Source organism: Ammospiza nelsoni, chromosome 15, assembly GCF_027579445.1.
Source record: "Ammospiza nelsoni isolate bAmmNel1 chromosome 15, bAmmNel1.pri, whole genome shotgun sequence".
In the NCBI taxonomy this organism is placed as follows: Eukaryota; Metazoa; Chordata; class Aves; order Passeriformes; family Passerellidae; genus Ammospiza; species Ammospiza nelsoni.
The window spans coordinates 15,864,685-15,883,332 of NC_080647.1; the positions used below are offsets into that span (position 1 = coordinate 15,864,685).

General features: G+C 48.0%; 2 protein-coding genes across 2 annotated transcripts; one reads left to right on the forward strand and one right to left on the reverse strand.

Moving 5' to 3' along the window:
* Window positions 1-495: 495 nt before the first annotated feature.
* Window positions 496-9,647, reverse strand: DNAAF6 (dynein axonemal assembly factor 6). The gene is made up of 7 exons (XM_059483211.1): window positions 9,414-9,647; window positions 8,612-8,720; window positions 6,245-6,308; window positions 5,002-5,107; window positions 3,022-3,118; window positions 2,142-2,227; window positions 496-641 (listed from the first exon to the last, which is right to left on the reverse strand). Exons 2-7 carry the CDS (start codon window positions 8,705-8,707, stop codon window positions 506-508), a joined length of 585 nt encoding a protein of 194 aa, XP_059339194.1. The 5' UTR covers window positions 8,708-8,720; window positions 9,414-9,647; the 3' UTR covers window positions 496-505.
* Window positions 9,648-10,037: 390 nt separating this feature from the next.
* Window positions 10,038-17,314, forward strand: LOC132079991 (nuclear pore glycoprotein p62-like). Its single transcript, XM_059482931.1, has 12 exons — window positions 10,038-10,336; window positions 11,160-11,545; window positions 12,256-12,366; window positions 12,826-12,957; window positions 13,184-13,288; window positions 13,735-13,843; window positions 13,995-14,139; window positions 14,576-14,625; window positions 14,747-14,881; window positions 15,243-15,354; window positions 15,887-15,953; window positions 17,095-17,314. Exons 1-12 carry the CDS (start codon window positions 10,038-10,040, stop codon window positions 17,184-17,186), a joined length of 1,743 nt encoding a protein of 580 aa, XP_059338914.1. The 3' UTR covers window positions 17,187-17,314.
* Window positions 17,315-18,648: the final 1,334 nt, after the last annotated feature.

An 18,648-nucleotide genomic window follows, 5' to 3' on the forward strand; every position in this document is an offset into this window, starting at 1 on the left:
ACTCAACTATAGCTGGTTAACTTGTTCTGCCAGTGTAAAGGAGCCTCAGGTGTGGGTATGGATCCCTGCAGAATGATCTCCTCACCAAGAAATAGGCAAGAGAAGATTCTGAACTGGCCCCAGTCCCAGCACTGGACACCAAGCAAGGACAGTAGCACTTGCAAGGCTTGGAATGGAACCAAAGCAGCAGACATTGTCCTGAGCCTCACTGTGCTACCTCAGCCATGACCACACAAAGGCTTCCTGTGGCTTTTGAATTGAAATCTCCCACTTTCTGACTCACAGGGGCTGTTCCAGACTGCAGGAAGCAGAAAGTTAACCAGAGCAGTGTGAGGGTCAGACAGCATCAGCTGTTAGAAGCTGTGGTGCTGTGCTCCTCCTGACTCATTTCTCCAGAGACATTCCCTGGACTGCTCAAGGGAAGCCATCTACTATTTCAGAACAAGTTGGGTTTCCAAAAGCCTTCAAACTAGAACATTAGTTTTTGCAAACTTTCTCTATCTTTCTACCCATCAGAAAAATTGATGAAATCCAACTTCCTTGACACTCTCAAGGTGACTTCCAAGATCTCCTCTTCAGAGAGAAAACGAGCTCTGCCCTCCTTGCTGTTCACAGGGTAGGGGAGGTGCAGCAGCAGCTTGCTGTAAAACAGGACACAGGGGATGTCAGTGTCTCAGACCAGGTGAGCAGTTGAGAAATCATTGCAATTTACTCCTGCAATTCCTCAGTCAGTATGGCAGGGAATCTTATCCCAATAAATCTCCTTGTTGTGATGGGGTTCCTGCAACACTTCATGCACAGCAAAACTGGATATTGATAGAAATATTGAAATATTTTTATCACTTAAAAGCAGCCTGGCTTAGGAGCAGCCCCAGAACTACAGAGCTGGAAGCAGTTGCTTGGAGTCTTTTTACCCATCTATGGGAGAATAAAGTTTTTCAGTATGTAGAACTTGACATCTTGATTGTTTCCCTCATACTGAGACTTGCACTTATATTTGTGAAAGCAGCACTGGTTCAGGCTGTACCCAAGCAACCATCAGATTTATGGTGAACTTTTTATTTGCTAGGCTTGTGACTAGAGACAGCTGGGTACTGAGAAGATAATGGCAGATCTGAGTCACCAAAAAATAGAATTGCAAAAGGAAAAGGATGCTGAGGTTTTCCTACATCTGCAGCATTGCATTAAGCTCCTTCTTTTACTGCCCATAGGTTCAGCAAGTCATTAGCTGAACAATTATTTCTCCCAATTTTCCAGTTTCAAAACAAACATTCCCAAACCTTCTTCCACTCCTGTTGCATCCTTGGGTTAAAACCAAGCACAGGGTAACTGATTTTGCCTGGTTTTGGCAGAGAAAAAAGGCTTTTCTATAGTTAGTCTGCTGGGGACTTCTTTAGGCCTTAATCCATGGCCTGCTCCTGGAATTCATCTGCAGAAAGCTATTCTCATATAGATCTTCCCACACCCCATTCAGTGCAGCAAGTCAGCCCAGAGAGGATTAAGGTTTCTTATAAAAACAGCCTTTGTGAAGAAGGACTTTGAGCAAAACAGACATGGGAATTATCAGGAAATCTCAGGCAGAGGAATTACACACTGAGGGAGAGATGGAGGAAGACTGAGAAATCCAAGAGTGTATTATCAGTTATCTTTGTAGGCTTGAAATAGCCCTATTAAAAAAATCAAAGGAAAACTCTTTAGAAAACCTTGTAACATTTCCAGCTCTGCATTTTTGCTTGGGTATGTCCATAATTTGGCTTTCAGCTATTGAAAATTATTCTGCACTTTTTTTACCACCTTCAGTCATACGCATTTGTACAAATTAGTGCTTTGGAATACTAGACTAAGTCTTTCAAGATCTTGGGCAGCTTTTTGCCAGGTGTTTTGAGCCCCTGATACTTGTTGTTTAAGTAGCCAAAATCTGTCCCAAAGCTTTTTACTGGACAGCATCACAGATTCAAAGCCAGCAGATTGTGCACCTATGGATGGACTATGAGTGGTTTTTCTGTATTTATTTTTCACAAGCAATTATTAATAGTACAATCTTTAGCTTTGCTTTCCACACAGACTGCAGTTAAAAGCTTGGCTAAACCCCATTTCAAACAGGATATTAACTGGACTTTTATCAGTTGTGCTGCACTTACTTTTTGGGAGTTCGAAGGTCAAGAACCTTGTCCTGGATGTCTAATGTGATGTCTGAGTACTTGGTCTCTGGCAGCTTGATTTTAATCTGAAACGATGGGCAGAGGTAAAGCTGTGATTACATATGTTGCCCTAAAAGCCATAAAAGAGCTCATTTTCATGAATATTTCAATGCTAGTATCAAAGAGCAACGTTTTGAGTAGGTAATTTGTATCAGAGCAAATCCGACAGTGATAATGACTGCTTTCAATAGCTTAGTGATGTGTATTGATATCCTATTCTCTTCCAGTTCCTGAGCTGCTAATGTGCTTGACAGGTGTTCAACACTCAGCAAAGCCTCGGGCTTTGTGCATTGCAGGGACAGTTTGCTTCTGCTAGAAAGATAACACAGCACTTCTACCTGTCCTGGAGCTCAGAAACCAGGGAGGCCTTTGATTATATAATGATGAGGCAGGATCTGATAGCTGGAACTTTAAAGGCTGTCAGTATTGTAGCATTTTGCTAGCCCACACAGCTTGTAAAAAATGCAGGAAGATGAAAAAAAAATCTCCTTCCCAGCTCCTCTCCTCTCCAAAAGTGCGTCCAAGATGAAACTTCATCTTAGAGCTACATTTTATTCTCTTTAAGTTTATATGGGGCATATGCATTTGCAGAGATTGCCTTGAGCACACTTGGTCCTTGAGGAGATACACAAGTTCCTCAGGTTAGCAAGTGTAAATGCCATCTCAAAATGCCTTGAGAACCACGAGATAGTGCTACAGGAGGTCAGTCAAAGGCAGCAGTGGAACTTGGTGTTTACATTCCATCCCTCAGAAAGATGGGGAGGTGGGAAAGGCAGAGAGAGAGCACAGAGAAGGGACCAGAGCTCCAGGCTCAGCTCACCACTATATCTTCACAGCAGGCAGTGGAGGGATCTTTCCCAGTCATCCCAAAGAAGACATCCTCTGTTCCCACGTGCTGCTTGAAGGAAATCTCATACCTGCCAAAGAGAAGCCATTGCCTAGGAATTCTGGAGCAGGAGGCTGAAGGAGACTGTGATTCTCAGAGGACTCTAAATCCTCCTCACACTGCCTCTCCTCCTTTGCAGTCTCCCTTCAAGGCTCCAATCCATCTGCACTGGGTTTCTGTTCAGTGCCATGACTGGGACAGCTGGAAGATAGGTGAAAATCACTCACTCCACCTCCCAAAGCTCTCACTGTGCTGCCTCTGCTTCCCCAACCAGCCTTGGTAGGATCAGGAAATGCTTCCTAATGCTTATCAGCAAGTCAAACAGCACAAACTCCTGGGAATGGATTTGAAAAGGGAGATGCCACAATTACATGTGTTCTGTTCTGTCCTTTAGCATATTCTCGCAGCCTGAGCATTGCACTCTTAAGCCAGACTGTAGCTTTGCATTCAGCTAGCATTTATTTTCTTTTTCTTCACATCTACAAAATGTGGAATCACGTATTCCCTTGCTCTTGGTAATTAATGAATGAGGAAAGGAAAACTGAATTTGTATTTATAACATATGCTACTCCTACTAAATTCAGCAAAATTACTGGGGTGGATCACTTGTCTAAGCTGTTTGAAAATCTTTCACATCTCCAGTGTGCATCTGCATATGTAATAATTCCTAAGTCAGTGACAAATGTGTCTAATAGCTCTGGATGCACCTCTGTGGCCATCTGTTTTCCTTTTAGCACTTTTTCTTTGCTTCATTTGATGAACTATTGTAAAGACTTATATTCTCTCTCTTCATCTGTGCAACAAGGGTCAGAAGTGCTTGAGGCTGGAGAAGCACTGCAGAGGGGAAGGGTCAAAGAACAGCACAAGAAAATCTCTGTGTCCACAATACAGACAGCGTGTTCTGTACCTGACAGTGACCATTTCAGGGACAACTGTGCATGAGGGTGAATTCCAAATTATTTTCAGAAAGGCTGAGTCTCTGCTCAGGTGGGTCTTAAGTCCTGTGTTTAATTGGGAAATTGAAAACCCCATTTTCAGAAAGGCTGAGTCTCTGCTCAGGTGGGTCTCAGGTCCTGTGTTTAGCTGGGAAATTGAAACCCTCATTTTTAGAAAGGTGGGTCTCAGGTCCTGTGTTTAACTGGGAAATTGGACTCCTCATGTCCTGACTTACATGCAGAAAAAAATGAAGATTCTGGTGCACAATGTGCAGCTTCATGGGCTACTGGCCATGTGCTCCAGCATTTAACACTTCAGGACATTGAAACAGTGATTGGAAATGCAAAATCTGCTTTATGGACTGACCCTCAGGGCTTTCTGACCTCTACAAACTCCAACTCACATGCCTAATTTCAAGAATGTTTTTGCTACTGTTTTTCTGTGAGCAAGGGAAAAGCCTCTGGTTTCAAGTTGTGCTTTGACAGGCTAAGATTGAGTGACAAGATTTAAGAGCTCAAAATTGCCTGCACACAGTTTTCCTTCTGCAGTGCTATTTGTCTCTAAAGAGCTTAAATCTTTGAAATGCAAATATACATTGGAGTACTTTATGAATTTATGAGTATGGAAAAATGGATGCAGCTCAGTTGCAGCAGGAAAAAGCAGGTATTTCACACAAATGGCATATTTTAAAGTTAATAAATCGTTTTTCTGACCTACTTCCCCTCCTAATCCCACTTTATACAAGTAACTGACACTGCACATAAACTTATGCTGGAAAAACCAACACTAAGTTTCTGTTCTGAGATCAGAAGATTTCAAGAGAGGGGTTAAAACCATTCTTCACATATTGCTTTAGATGCAACTCTGATATCTTTCTTCTTGCACGACACAATCTTTTCAGATGGCTGCAGATGCTGTTTAAGTCTCATTTCCATTAATGCCATGTGAAGCCCACACAGGCAGTCTCAGCTTTCTTACTCTGGTTTTTCTCTAGGGTCCCATGTGTCATCAAATTCAGATCCTTCTGGGACCTCCTCTGTATTCCAAATGGTTTTCTTGTTTTCAGATTTCACTTGAAAAGTACCTGTGAGTGAGGAGAAAAATCTCAGTGATACATTTTGAAATGTCTCTGTTCCTCAAGTGCTGCTGAAAGCTTAGAATATTTTTCAAGAATTAAAAAAAAAAAAAGAAAGAAAAGCCTTTTCTAAAGCCTGGAAAAGTATTTCTAGGCTTTAGAAAAATCTTTGCATTAAAAGCATTCTAGGTAATGATTACAGTCTTCTTCACCTTACTCTCTTATGAATGAGGATTTGCAGAGGGAGGATGTTTTCCTTTCACTTAAATCTTCTTTACCCAACCTTTATTTCCTGGAAATCCTCCTTTCTGGCATATAATATCTAGCACTTCAAAATCAGTAAAGTGTAGAGGGATGAAATACTAATCTTCCACAAGCCCCCTGACAGGAGATTTTCAGTGAGCAGTCATTCACTAGAGGATCACCTCCTCACACAGAAATCCAGCTCTTCCCATTAATTACTGGGCACAGCCCAGACAAGGTGCTGGATACACGTGAAAGTTTTTGGGCAGAACAGGATGATTTATGTCTGTCCTGCATAGAAAAACATTCTTTTAGTAAGCTGGTAAATGTGAAACTTGAAAGTTTTAGAGTAGAATCTCTGGTTATTGTTGGATAGCAATAAAAGCAAAAATAATCTATTTTATTTGCCACAGTTCCTTTCCTGCAAAACTCACCCTGGCCCTTGTTGGCCTTTCTTAGGGCTCAATAATATGACAACCTCAGCTCTAAAAAAACTTAACACTAACTTTGCCAAGTCTCCACCAAAACTGCCTTCCTGTCTTTCCTGAGTTCTTATATGGAGCTTTTGCTGCTCAGTTATGATCCCTGCAGCCCCTGACCAGGCTGTGCTCTGAACTGCTATCATTTCCACTGGAGGCTGCTCTGGCATTGCCCTTTCTGCTCATCTTTGCATGTTTTAGAGTTAAACTTTCAGGAAAGGAATAATTTTATAGTGTAATTGTAAGGAATGTCATGCTATGCCCATCTCAAACATCACTGACCCTTCTTTTATAGCTGTTACAGCTTGCTGTAACTGAATTGTAAATTCAGCAGAATTTAAAATTTAAATTTTAAATTAAAATTAAAAAAAGGCTGAACTGTAGATGAGACTGAATGCCAAACCACACAAATGCTCCTCCTTACTGGTGGTCTCTTTTTTGACTGGTCCAACACTCCCAGGAGTCATGGCACCAACAGAACAGCGTGGCTGCAAAGAAAGGCAAGAGCATCTTAAATCAGTTTTTATAGAGCCAAGCTTGGTTACAACAATGATGTCAGTAAATACAACACATCATCTAAGGTCAAACAAACCCCTGATAGAACTGAAAACACATTATCCCACAGTTTCATGAGTGAACCACTGGAAATTCTCTTTTCTTCACTCTGACACAGCAGAAAGTGACCTTGACACACTGGGCTGAAGCAGGACTCACAGAAGCCCAGTCACACAGACAGATGTGCTTTGTGAGTTTTGGTTTCCATGGCATTTTGGCAAAATTTCCATGCTTTGCCTGCCATGAAAATATTACAGGAAACCAAGGGTGCTACATGAAAGCCCCATCACAGCACTTGGATTGCTTTTTACTGTAGAGATCATGAGACAAGAACATTTTCTTCTAATTATGAATCAATTTAGTGCTAATAGGCTAAAGTGAGGCATTTCTCTATATATGAAGATTCCTTGGTTCAATAAAAGTGCCTCATATGCACAGAGCATTAAATTAAATCAAAATAAAGATTTCAATTTACCCAGATTGACTCAGACTTAATTGACATCTCTTGTGGCAACTTTCCATTTCTGTCTCTGAAGTGTCATTCATTTTATTAATAAGATGTAAACAAATTCCTTTTAAAATCAGGATGTTTACTGCAGAGATGTACAGCAATAATGCAGGGTTTAAAATGCAGGCATTAAACAGCTGGAGGATAGTTGGGGTGTGAAGGATCACATCTGAAACCACTGAAATAAAACTTCAAGGGATTTGCACCCCTTTTATCCCAAATATCACTTGGATTGCCATTACTGGGGCTGGTCAGCTCTTTGTTGAGGAATGACTTGGAGGAACACTCAGGCATTTCCATTTTTGTTATCTGGTTTTTGGGTTTTCTTTTTTTGGTTATCTGTTTTTGTTTGTTTGTTTGTTTGGGGGTTTTTCTGTTTGTTTTAGGGATTTTTTGTTGATTTTTTGTTTTTCTTTTTGTTTTTTGGGGTTTTTTTTGTTTGTTTTTGTGGGTTTGTTGTGTGTTTGCTTGGTTTTTTGTTTTTTTGTTGTTTTTTTTTTTTGTTTTTTTTTTTTTGTTTTTTTTTTTGTTGTTGTTATCCATGTCATAATATGACCTGTTAAAAATTCTGACTTGGCCAAGTTTGGAGCCTTCACAGAGGCCTTCTACATTGCTGCCACCTTTGGGGCTCCTGGGAATATTTCTTCCCAGCACACAGGCAGGCCTGGATAAAATCAGGTGTTGCATGTTGCAGGAATAATGCATGTTCTCCCAACACTGAGATTTTCATCTGCTCCTGAGAGGAATTGATACAGAAGAACACAATCAGATATTTCTCCAATTATTCATTCAGATTATGCACCTTAGAATGATTGTTCCCCTTTCCCTATTTTACAACCACCAAACACCAGTTGTACTTCAGTGATCAATTATCTCTGCAGCTCTTCAATGCCTGACCTACACAATTAATACACTCAGTTGCCTCTGGATATTCTGGTCCTTACTCAGAAGCTGAGCAGCAAATTTTTCCCCTCATATCTGGTTGTAATTGCCTTCATCTCCAGCAGAGTTCAGGGAAAAGCAGGGGAAATCTGAAGTATCTAAAGCTCTTTCAAGTCCATGTTCTCTTTTCCTTCAGGCTGAAAAACTAAACCTCACTCACATGTGGTGCTCACAATGTCTCCTTGTTTTCCTGGGGCATTTTGCTCATTCTCAAGAGCTTGTTACTCTGAAAGGATCCTTGAGCTGTTTCACTCAGACCAAAACCTTCTAAGGTTTTCTGTCACAGACATATTTTATGAAAAATCCTTTCCTTAGGATTTTTCCTCCTGAGAAGCTGAGAAGCCTCAGGAACAAAATGTAAACAATGGTTATCTGCTGCTGTGGAATGCAACAGGTGCATCTGTGATTGGCTCATGTGGTTGTTTCTAATTAATGGCCAATCACAGTCTGGCTATCTCAGACTCTCTGGTCAGTCACAAGATTTTATTATAATTCTTTTCCATTCTTTTCAAGCCTTCTGATGAAATCCTTTTTTCTGTTCGTTTGTATAGTTTTAGTATGTAATTTTCTTTTAATATAATATATGTAATAAAATTATAAATCAGCCTTCTGAAACATGGAGTCAATATTCTCATCTCTTCCCTCATCCTGGGACCCCTGTGAACACCACCACAGTTTTCATTGTGCTTTTACTCTGAAGAAAAAGAGATTTGCTTCTCCTTGATTAACAACATAAGGCTATGGCACAATATGTAAAAGAAGCAGCAATTCTCATGAAAGGCTCACCACATTATCATCATCATCATCCTCCTCTGGAGCATCACGTAGCAGTTTGGCAAGGCTCTGCAGGGAAGAGCCTGAGAACATGCTGTCCAAATCCATAGTCACTGCTCACCTGTGCAGGGAAAACAAGTGGCAGATGAAGCAGGAACCAAATGTGCTTGGAACAGCCTGCAAAGCACAATTTTGCTGCTGCGTGTTTGGGAAGGAAAAGTTTAGCCAAGTTCCTGTGTGTGTGATGACAAAACATGTAAAATGGAACATAAAATCAAAGAATATGGAACATAAAATCAAAGAATATGCTGAGTGGGATGGGACCCATCAGGATTTCCTGGCCCTGTGCAGGACAGGCCGACCCCAGCACGTGCCTGGGTGTCACCACATTTCCCTTCACAGAGAAAAGCAAGGCACAATTCTTCCCAAGAATATTTCTGGGATTCACATTCTCTGAACCTCAGAGAAAGGGAAAACACAATTCTTATTTGCTGTGCCTGTGTTTCTGCCAAAGCAGAATGCAACAAGGAGATTGTTTACCCACAGTGATGGTGTTTTGTTTCCTTGGCCTGTCAGTGCCAGGTGTGTGTGTGTGTGTGTGTGTCGGGACTGCTGGGGGACAGGCACGAGATTCTGGGCAGCGTGTGCAGGGTTGTGTGCTTGGCAGATTCAGTTTAGATGTAATGTAACACAGTGTAATATAATATAGAATAATATAGTATAATAAAGTAATTAATTACCCTTCTGATAAGATGGAATCAGATACATCATTCTCTCCCCTCATCAGGGGCAGAAAATAATAATAATACAATACCTGGGAGTGCCGTCCAAATGCTCTTCACACTCCGCCAGCCTCGGAAATGTGACCACTATGGGGGATCCTGTTCCCGTGCCCGACCACCTCTGGGGGAAGAATCATCCCAGACACCAACCTAAACCTCCCGAGGGAGCTCCAGCGGCTCCCTCGGCTCCCGATGTCCCCTGTCCGGCACCCCGTGTCCCGCAACCCGGCCCGGTGTCCCTTGTCTCTCACTCCGCTCGGTCTCTCCCCCGTCCCTCACTCCGATCTCTCACTCCGCTCCGTCTCTCCCCCGTCCCTCGCTCCGGTCTCTCCCCCGTCCCTCGCTCCGGTCTCTCCCCCGTCCCTCGCTCCGGTCTCTCCCCCGTCCCTCGCTCCGGTCTCTGCCCCGTCCCTCACTCCGCTACCGCAGCCGCGTCCCTCATCCCCACAGCAACCCCGACACGCCCCGCCCCTCACTCCCTCATAGCCAATCGGAGCCGCCATCGCGCGAGTGGCGGCCGCGCCACCCAATGGGCGCGGAGGCGGGAAGGCGCGGGGGCGGGCGGGGCGGGGCGCGGTGACGACATCGCCAAGCGCGGTCCCGGTGCCGCGGCGCTGCCGGAGCTCGGCCCGCGCCGCCGCCGCCGCCGCCCGGCCATGAGCCAGTTCAGCTTCGGGGCGGCCGCGCCCGGCGGCGCCTTCGGCCTGGGCGCGCCCCGAGCCGCCGCCGCCGCCGCCACCACGGCCACCAGCGGCTTCTCCTTCTCCGCGCCGGCGCCCGCCCCCGCCTCCACCGGCTTCAGCTTCGGCAGCGCGGCGCCGGCGGCGGGCGGCAGCCAGCCCGCCGGGCTCTTCTCCTTCAGCAGGCCGGGCACGGCCGCGCAGCCCTCCGGCTTCAGCTTCGGCTCGGCCAGCGCGGTCCCCGCCGCCACGACAGCCGCCGCCTTCTCAATGGGGTGAGAGCCGGGCCCGGGCGGGACGGACAGAGGGACGGAGGGAGCGGGGTCCCGTGGGTGCCGGGCGAGGGCTCTCCGGGCAAAGCTGCTCGGAGCGAGCCCTGCCCCTTGTGCCGGCTCCTCCCAGCGCCCTGCAGGGCTCGGCGAGCCCCGGCCCCGGCCCCGCTCCGTTCGCACGGGAGCCCCGCGCGTGGGGAAGGGGATGTGCCGCGATCCCGGCCGGAACGGGGCTGCAGACGCCAGCACGCAGAAATGCCGAAGCTCTGCTGCCCAATATCAAACGTCTCGTTCTCTCTGACCCGGATCCGGAGCGCTCTGAATGCTTTCCCGGCACTTTGGGAGGGATTTGCCGATCGGGAGAGGCGGCGAGCTCTGGAGCGGTTCTGCAGAGCTGCTGCTGGCAAAGCTCGCCAGATGGGAGCTGTGGGAAGGGAGCTCAAATGGGGACGAGCAGGAAAAAACAGCCTTGGGTAGAGGGAATGGAAATGGTGAGCTGAGAGAAGGAGCAGCTCCACGTGTACTCCATAAAATGCCCTGTGGTACCTGGGTGGGTGGAGGCCGTGAAGGGACAGGCAGTGGAATGAGCCCTGAGGGGGATGGCAGTGGCAGCAGCTGGATGGAGTCTGTTGGCAGAACTGGGACACAGCCTGGCCAGCTGTGCATTCTCTGAAAGGAGCTTTCTGCTGTCAGCAAATGCTCAGGGAGGAAGCCAGCTGTGCACTTGGGTGGATGTGTGTCTCAAGGAGAATGGCTTCTTTTCTTTTCTTTTCTTTTCTTTTCTTTTCTTTTCTTTTCTTTTCTTTTCTTTTCTTTTCTTCCCCAGGGCAAACACCCCAAAAGTGACCTTTGGAGCCAGCACTGCCACTCCAGCTCCTGCAATCACGGGGGGCTTTTCCTTTGGTGCCCCTGCTGCAACCAGCACCCCCTCGAGCCAGGCAGCAGCCCCGTCTGGCTTTGCCTTTGGCTCTGCTGCCAGCAGCAGCAGCAGCACGGCTGTCTCTGGGACCCCAGGAGGCTTCACCTTCTCCAGTGGCAGCACGAGCCAGGCGGGCACGGCCGGGTTCAGCATCGGCACCGCGGCTGCGCCGGCCACGGCGGCCGGGCTGAGCTTTGGCACGGCCCCTGCGGCTGCTGCCAGCACCAGCACGGCCACCCTGGCAGCTGCCACCCCCACAGCAGCGCCCTTCAGCCTCGGGGGGCAGCCCTCAGGTGGGTGAGCAGCCTGGGGGGCGTGGGGTGTCACACTGGGACACGGGGACACAGTTTGGGGTCACTGGGATGGGGCTGTGCTGTGGGCACAGTTTGGGGTCACTGGGATGGGACTGTGGGCACAGTTTGGGGTCACTGGGATGGGGCTGCAGGCACAGTTTGGGGTCACTGGGATGGGGCTGTGGGCACAGTTTGGGGTCACTGGATGGGCTGGCCCAGCCCCATCCCCAGTGGGCACAGCTGTGAGCAGCAGGTGAGCAGCAATGACAGCAATGAGCCATGGGGTGCCCAGGTGTGCTGAGCAACCACCAAAGGGAGCAGAGGGCACACAGGGGCAGGGCTTCAACATGAGGAGGGTAAAAGATTGGGATAAAAAACAAGCAGGGCAGATGCTTGCAGCCTTCTGCAGTGGTTTGGTCTTACTGTGTGTGGGTTGAGGCTTTCTAAAATTGTATGGTGACACTGTGTGTGTCCTGGCTGTCACAGCTGTGCCCTGTGCTGTGACACAGCCTCGGGGGGCAGCTGGGGGCTGGAGCCTTTGGCATGGGTGTATCTGGGGATGCAGTGGGGGTTTGGCTCTGCAGCCCCTGGCTTGTGCTGGGGCCAGAGGTGTTTCTGACAGGCCTGTCCAGGGGCTGCAGTGCTGGGCAGCACTTGCTCTTTAGCCTGGAGGAAGGAATTCCATCTTTTCCTTTTGCTCCTGGTTCCAGGCCTGACCTTTGGGGCACAGCCTTCAACAGCAGCCGCCAGTACAAGCACAGCAACACTGACCACAAGCACCAGCCAGGCACCCACCCTGAGCTTTGGAGCCAAGCTGGGAGGTAGGGAGCTGTTCCAGAAAACAATTCCTCAAGGCTTTGGGGACTCTGCTCTCCTCCTGGCTGTAGCTGTCTGTTGGAAGCAGACAAATCTCTTATACTGGGGTGTGGGAAGGGGCCACAAGTGTTTGTTCCTGTTGGTTTGCCTTGGCAGTGGGGATCTGTGACAGTTCCCAGAGCCTTTGGACACTGTGTCCTGTGGTTCTGATTGTGTCCCACATGCCAGATTCTGTTCTGTGCTTGTTTGGGGAGCACAGCGGAAGCAGGCACAATCTTAAAGGGGCAGATGGTGCAAGACAAGGAGTGGAGGGAGAATAAGAGGGTAAGGAGGTTGAAATGCTGACATGGCCCAGAACCAGGTGTGGCTGGGCAGTTGGTGTCACCCTCCCAGCAGGGCTGTTGTGCAGGGGGTGGGAGCTCAGTGTGCTCTGCTTGTTCACCTGGAGCTGTTTGTCCCTGCAGTGACATCCACAGCTGCCAGCACGGCCTCCACCACCAGCACCACCTCAGTGCTGGGCTCCACGGGGCCCTCCTTGTTTGCATCTGTGGCAACTTCTTCAGCCCCAGCCTCCTCCAGCACCACGGGCCTCTCACGTGAGTCTCTGCAGGCAGGTTTGGCCCTGGGGCAATGCAGGGGCAGCCAGGGGGCTGGGGGTGCTCCCCTGGGGCTGGGGGTGCTGCTGCTGCTTCCTTAGGGCTGCTGCTGCTCTCCTGGGGCTGGGGCTGTTGCAGGGAGAGAGGAGCAGGCTGGGCACAGCTTCTCCAAGGGCCCCGCATGCCATGGCTCATGCCACCTGGTGATGGTGTCTTCTCTTCACAGTGGGTGCCACCTCCACTGGTTCCACTGGGACAGCCACTCTGGGGACACTTGGCTTTGGATTGAAGGTTCCTGGAACCACAGCTGCCACCACAAGCACTGCCACTGGTAGGAACAGGGTGCTGAAAGGCACCGAAGGGAAGGGACACTGAATTCAGTGCTCTGTACAGGTGTAAAGGGCCATGTTAGAGTAGGAGCAGAGCAGCTGTGATTTCCAAAGCCCTCAAGTAACTGAAAACAGCACAGTCTGTCTTCCTCTGATCCTTTTCCATCTCCTTGTGAAAACACAGAAGTTCTCTCATGCACTCAGAGATGCAGGGGAGGAGCTGGGTGTGCTGGCAGTTCTTGGTTCCAGCAGTAAAACACGGGGATATTGACAAGGGGCTGGGCTGGGCATGTTTGCATTCCCTCCTTGACTGATGTAGGATTTGCTGCTGTTCCCTTCAGAGGGATCTGCTGCAGCTCCTGTAGCCATGGGCACCCTGGAGCTGCTCTGGTTTGAGAGGTGCCAGCTGTGTCCCCTTCTGCTGCCTGACTTGGATCTCTTCCTGCAGGGACAACTTCTGCTTCTGGCTTCCCTTTGAACCTGAAGCCATTGACCACCACAGGTGCCATTGGAGCTGTGACCTCCACAGCTGCCACAACCACAGCCACCACAGCCAGGTGGGAGTTTGCTGCCGTTGACCCTTTCCTGCCTGGGCTGGAGCAGCTGCAGGGCTCAGGCTGGGCTCTGGAGGAGGGAGGGGAGATCAGTGAGAGCTGTGGTGTTTGTCTGTGCTGACCTCGTGTCCTGTGCTGCCCTCCCTCCCCTCAGTGCCCCCCCAGTGATGACTTATGCCCAGCTGGAGAGTTTGATCAACAAGTGGAGCCTGGAGCTGGAGGACCAAGAGAAGCACTTCCTGCACCAGGCCACACAAGTCAATGCCTGGGACCGCATGCTGATCGAGAACGGGGAGAAGGTGAGGAGGCCTCCAGAGCAACCCCCTTCTGCTGGCTTGGCTCCTGCATGGCCCTGCTACAGGGGCAACAGGCATCTAGAACATGGTACAAATAGCTGGGAGCTCCCCTGGGTGCTTCTCACAGTCTCTGTGTGTGTCTGCTCTGGGCTTTAGGCCTTGGAGCTGGGAATTGTGCTGTGCCTTTGCTCTGTGATACCAGGTTCTCTTAGGAGGGATCATCCCAAGCTTATTCCATTATTGGGATGGAATAGGGATGAGGAATAAGGAATAAGCGAGAACCGTTATTCCCTTTTTCTTTCTTGGGTCTATGAATTTTTGTGGCCATCTCTTGTTTCCAGCAGAGCTTGCACAGCACTGTTTTCTCCCTCCCACCTCTCTTCTTTGCAGAGCTGACTTTGTGGTTTTCAAGGTGTAATGAAATGTCTTCTGTTTCCAGATTACTTCATTACACAGAGAAGTAGAGAAGGTGAAGGTTGACCAGAAGAGGTAGGAGACCATGAGAACTTGAAATGATTTTATTTCTTCTCTGCATTGTCCTGCTTGGCTGTGGAACAGCTCTGCCATGTCTGCAACATGAAAGGGAAGCAGTTGGCATTTCTCTTTGCAGACTGGATCAGGAACTGGACTTCATTCTGTCCCAGCAGAAGGAGCTGGAGGACTTGCTGACCCCTCTGGAGGAGTCTGTGAAGGAGCAGAGCGGGACCATCTACCTGCAGCACGCGGATGAGGAGCGGGAGAGGACGTGAGGCACCGACCTGCTGGGGCTGGGATGGGCACTGGGCTGGCTCACAGCAGCCAGTGGGACATGGAGCTGGGATGGGGACAGGAGTGAACAGGCAGTGGCTGCTGTCAGATACTTAATCCTGTTTTATGCATGGCAACTTAGATTTTACTCGTACTCCTCACCTCTCCTGCTTGTCTGTAGATCAAGGAGGACAGGGGTTGGGAATCCCTTCACATGGGTTTGGAGCCTCTCTGGCTGCTGTTCCCAGGTCTCTGCAGATATGGAAGCTCGTTCTGATTGCCCACAGCTGCTGTGACTGCAAGCAGCTCTTCAGAGTTTTCTTTACCCATTCTGATATTGGTTCCTGTGTTCTCTGCAGCTACAAACTGGCTGAAAACATCGATGCTCAGCTGAAGCGCATGGCACAGGATCTGAAGGACATCATTGATCACTTGAACACATCAGGAGGCCCAGTAGACACAAGTGACCCTGTAAGTGCAAGCTTTTATTTTATTTTGCTGAAGAGGCAAAGGATATTGAAATCGCTCTCACTCTTCATTTGTCCCCATGGGGATACTCCACTCGTACTTTATGCTGTTTTTAATATCCTCATAAAACAAGATCTGAATAACCAGCTCCTTCTGATATCTATTAAATTGATTTTGATGCTCCTTATGGCTTTACTGAGAAGCTTTTTTTTCAGTAAAAATTTCCTTTCAGTATTGCAGACTGATTTTTTCCACATTCATTTTGAATTTTGCCTTCTTCAGCCTAAGGTGATCAATGGTTCCTAGGTCTAAATTAAAATATGCCAAAGCCAGAGGCATATAATCTAAACTGTGCAGGCATATCATCTAAACTTTCTTGCTGGTATGGAGCAGCAATGTAGCAGCATTGCTGCACAAACTTCCCTGGCCAAGTGGCTGCTGCCTTAGGGAAGCTGGGCAAGGAGAAACTTGCCTTTGACTCCTCTTACTGCTTATGCAGTCTCACAGCTGACTTGCACCTTCTCTTTCTGCTCAGCTTCAGCAGATCTGTAAAATTCTGAATGCACACATGGATTCCCTGCAGTGGATTGACCAGAATTCAGGTGAGCTTTGTCCTGCAGCCTTTTGGGAATGTGAATGGGAAGCAGGAGCCTGTGTGTGAGTGTTTGCCCATCCCTGAATTCCTGAGGATGCCTGAGGAGTGTTCCTCCTCCCCTTCAGTGGCACTGTCCCTTCTGGGCTTGAATTCTCCTGCTGTGCCTGGTTAGGGGCCTCTGCTCAGAAGTTACTCCTGGCTGCTGGTTTTTTTTACCCAGAAAGCCCTCCTTGAAATGTGTCCGTGCAAAGCAGAGAACCTAAAAACCTTATTGATGCTGTGAAAGTAATGATAAATAGTTCAGCTTCTAAAATAGTGTGGGGTTTGCCTGTGGTGCAGGAAAATTGGTGAGGGGAAGTGTGTGTGTTGAGTGTTATCATCCCTTGAATCTGAAAATGGGAAGCCACATCCAGGTAAGATGGAGCAGCCTGCCTTGATCTGCAGGTGGGGTAACTGGAGGAATAATCTGGGAATTTCACAGTTTCAATATCCTGAGATCCAGTGCTCAGAGGGATGTACTCAGTAGTGAACATTTGACAGTGGAGTCATACTAAAAACAGACAAAAGGAGTTTTTCTCCCTGAGAGTGCCTCCTGGTGAGGGATTCTGGAATTCCGTGCCGTTTGGATTTTAACTTTGAGCAGCCACACGGGGGCACGGCAGAATAAAGCAGCTCTCCTCTCTGCAGCCCGAGTGCACTGCCTGGCTGCAGTGCTGGGAAATGCTCACACCTGGGGTAGCTGCCTGTGTGAAAGCAAACCTGCTGTTCTCCGTGTTCACACAGGATTATTGGCTTAGGGCAGGGTCTAATTGGGTGTTTTCTTTCAAAACATTTCTGCTAAGCTCCACATTCCAAACATGCCTTTTTAGGAAATTTGGTACAGCTCCTGTGCCACCTGAATTCTTTTCAGAATGTGTGTGAAAATAGCTATCTGTTTCCTTTAAATTTTCCTGGAGAGGAGAGCCATTTTTTCCTCTGCCACTCAATAATGAAGTTTTCTTACTGGCAGTGCTTTGGGTTGTATTTTCCTCCTGATTTGTCAAATCTGAGTGACTGTCATCAAGAAAATATTTTCCATTCTGCAGGCAAAACTGTTCAGGGTTGTGTTCTGGGGTGACTGTGACATTAATCCCTTGTTTCTGCCACAGCTGTGCTGCAGAGGAAGGTGGAAGAGGTGACCAAGGTTTGTGAGAGTCGCCGCAAGGAGCAGGAGCGCAGCTTTAGGATCACCTTTGATTGAAACATTACCAAGTTCAAAGGATGGATATAAAACCTCCACAGAAAATAGAGGTGTTTTGGAGCTAAGGACTGAAATGATGACCTGGCTTTTGTTTTCTTTTTTACAATAAAATATGTGGTTTGTTCAGAGCCAATCTGTGGTGTTGGACAGGATTTCACCTGCTCCCATCAGAAACTGGATGAAGTTTGTACTCTTTGTGCTTTAGCTGTGCCTGCAGACTGGTGAGGTAACAAATGTTGCCTTGGAGGGCTCTGTGTGGTTTTGCATGGCCTGGTTTTGGGAGGAGGCTGCAGGGGTGGCTTCTGTGAGAAGCTGCCAGAAGCCATGTCCACCATGTCCAGCAGAGCCAGTCCCTGGTGGCTCCAAAAGATGGACAAATTGCTGGCCAGGGCTGGGCCAGTTAGGGTGGCAATTCCTCTGTGAAATTTAAGAAGAAAGAAAAACAAATTTGTGGCTCAGTTGTAATTGTGGCCAGAGAAGAGTGGGGTGAAAACCTGTGAGGGAAACAAGTCTGCAGTCACCAAGGGAAGGAGGGGAAGAGGTGTTCCAGGCCCTAGGGCTGAGATTGCTCTGCAGCCTGTGGCAGAGGACCATGGTGAAGCCCATGGGGATGCAGAGATCCACCTGCAGCCCATAGAGGAGCCCCAGGGCAGAGCAGAGGCATGCCTGAGAGGAGGCTGTGAGCATCTGGCTGAGGTGCTCTGCTCCCAGGCTGGAGCAGCTGTCCTGGAAGGCAGAGTGACCCACACTGCAGCAGTTTGAGGGGGGCTGTTGCCTGTGGGATGGACTCATGTCAGAAGTTCAGAGAGAACTGTCTCCTATGGGAGGGACCCCAAACCTGGGGTGCTGAACTGACCATGACCCCCAATTCCTGTCTTCTTGACCATGATCCCCATTCCCAACTCCCTGTGTTGCTGGGGTAGGAGGGATGGGTGGGGGAAAGGTGTTTCTAAGGGCTGATTTACTTCCCATTATCCTTCTCTGCTTTGGTTAGCAATATTTTATTTAATATCTCTACTGTGAAAAATGTGTATTGTATGACTGGCGTTTCACAAATATTAAAATGAGTATTATATGTGTGATATGCTGTGATATAAGTAATGCTGTATTAATTTTCTTAAGTAGTGTGTTAAATATAGTTTTAAGTTATAACAAAATGTTAAAATAGAAACTGTGCTGGGTAAGATACTTTAAGTAAGGACTTGCAGCAAGATAGCGGCCACAGGACACCTAAATCTTTTAGCGAAAAAGAATTTATTGCTCCATTATCAGAAGAAACGAACTTCTTCCCGCCTCCTCTGGTTTAACGATGCTCTTAGGATTCAGAGGAAGAAGCTGACACTGACCAGACAGAATCCTTTGTTTGAATGGAATTTATGCATCGTGTATGAGGTGTACGAATATGCAACAGGTTATTGTTTTTAAGGGTTAATCCTCTGTTAACGTGGGTCCTTTTTCGGGC

Excerpts from the sequence above, each read along its gene's own strand:
- LOC132079991 (XM_059482931.1), top strand. The coding sequence starts at position 10,038 with ATGAGCCAGTTCAGCTTCGGGGCGGCCGCGCCCGGCGGCGCCTTCGGC. Across the intron at positions 12,367-12,825 it reads CTTTGGAGCCAAGCTGGGAG|TGACATCCACAGCTGCCAGC; the intron begins GTAGGGAGCTGT and ends TTGTCCCTGCAG. Across the intron at positions 15,954-17,094 it reads GTGGATTGACCAGAATTCAG|CTGTGCTGCAGAGGAAGGTG; the intron begins GTGAGCTTTGTC and ends TTTCTGCCACAG.
- DNAAF6 (XM_059483211.1), bottom strand. The coding sequence starts at position 8,707 with ATGGATTTGGACAGCATGTTCTCAGGCTCTTCCCTGCAGAGCCTTGCC. Across the intron at positions 3,119-5,001 it reads GACCCTAGAGAAAAACCAGA|GTATGAGATTTCCTTCAAGC; the intron begins GTAAGAAAGCTG and ends TCTCTTTGGCAG. Across the intron at positions 642-2,141 it reads GACCTTCGAACTCCCAAAAA|CAAGCTGCTGCTGCACCTCC; the intron begins GTAAGTGCAGCA and ends CCTGTTTTACAG.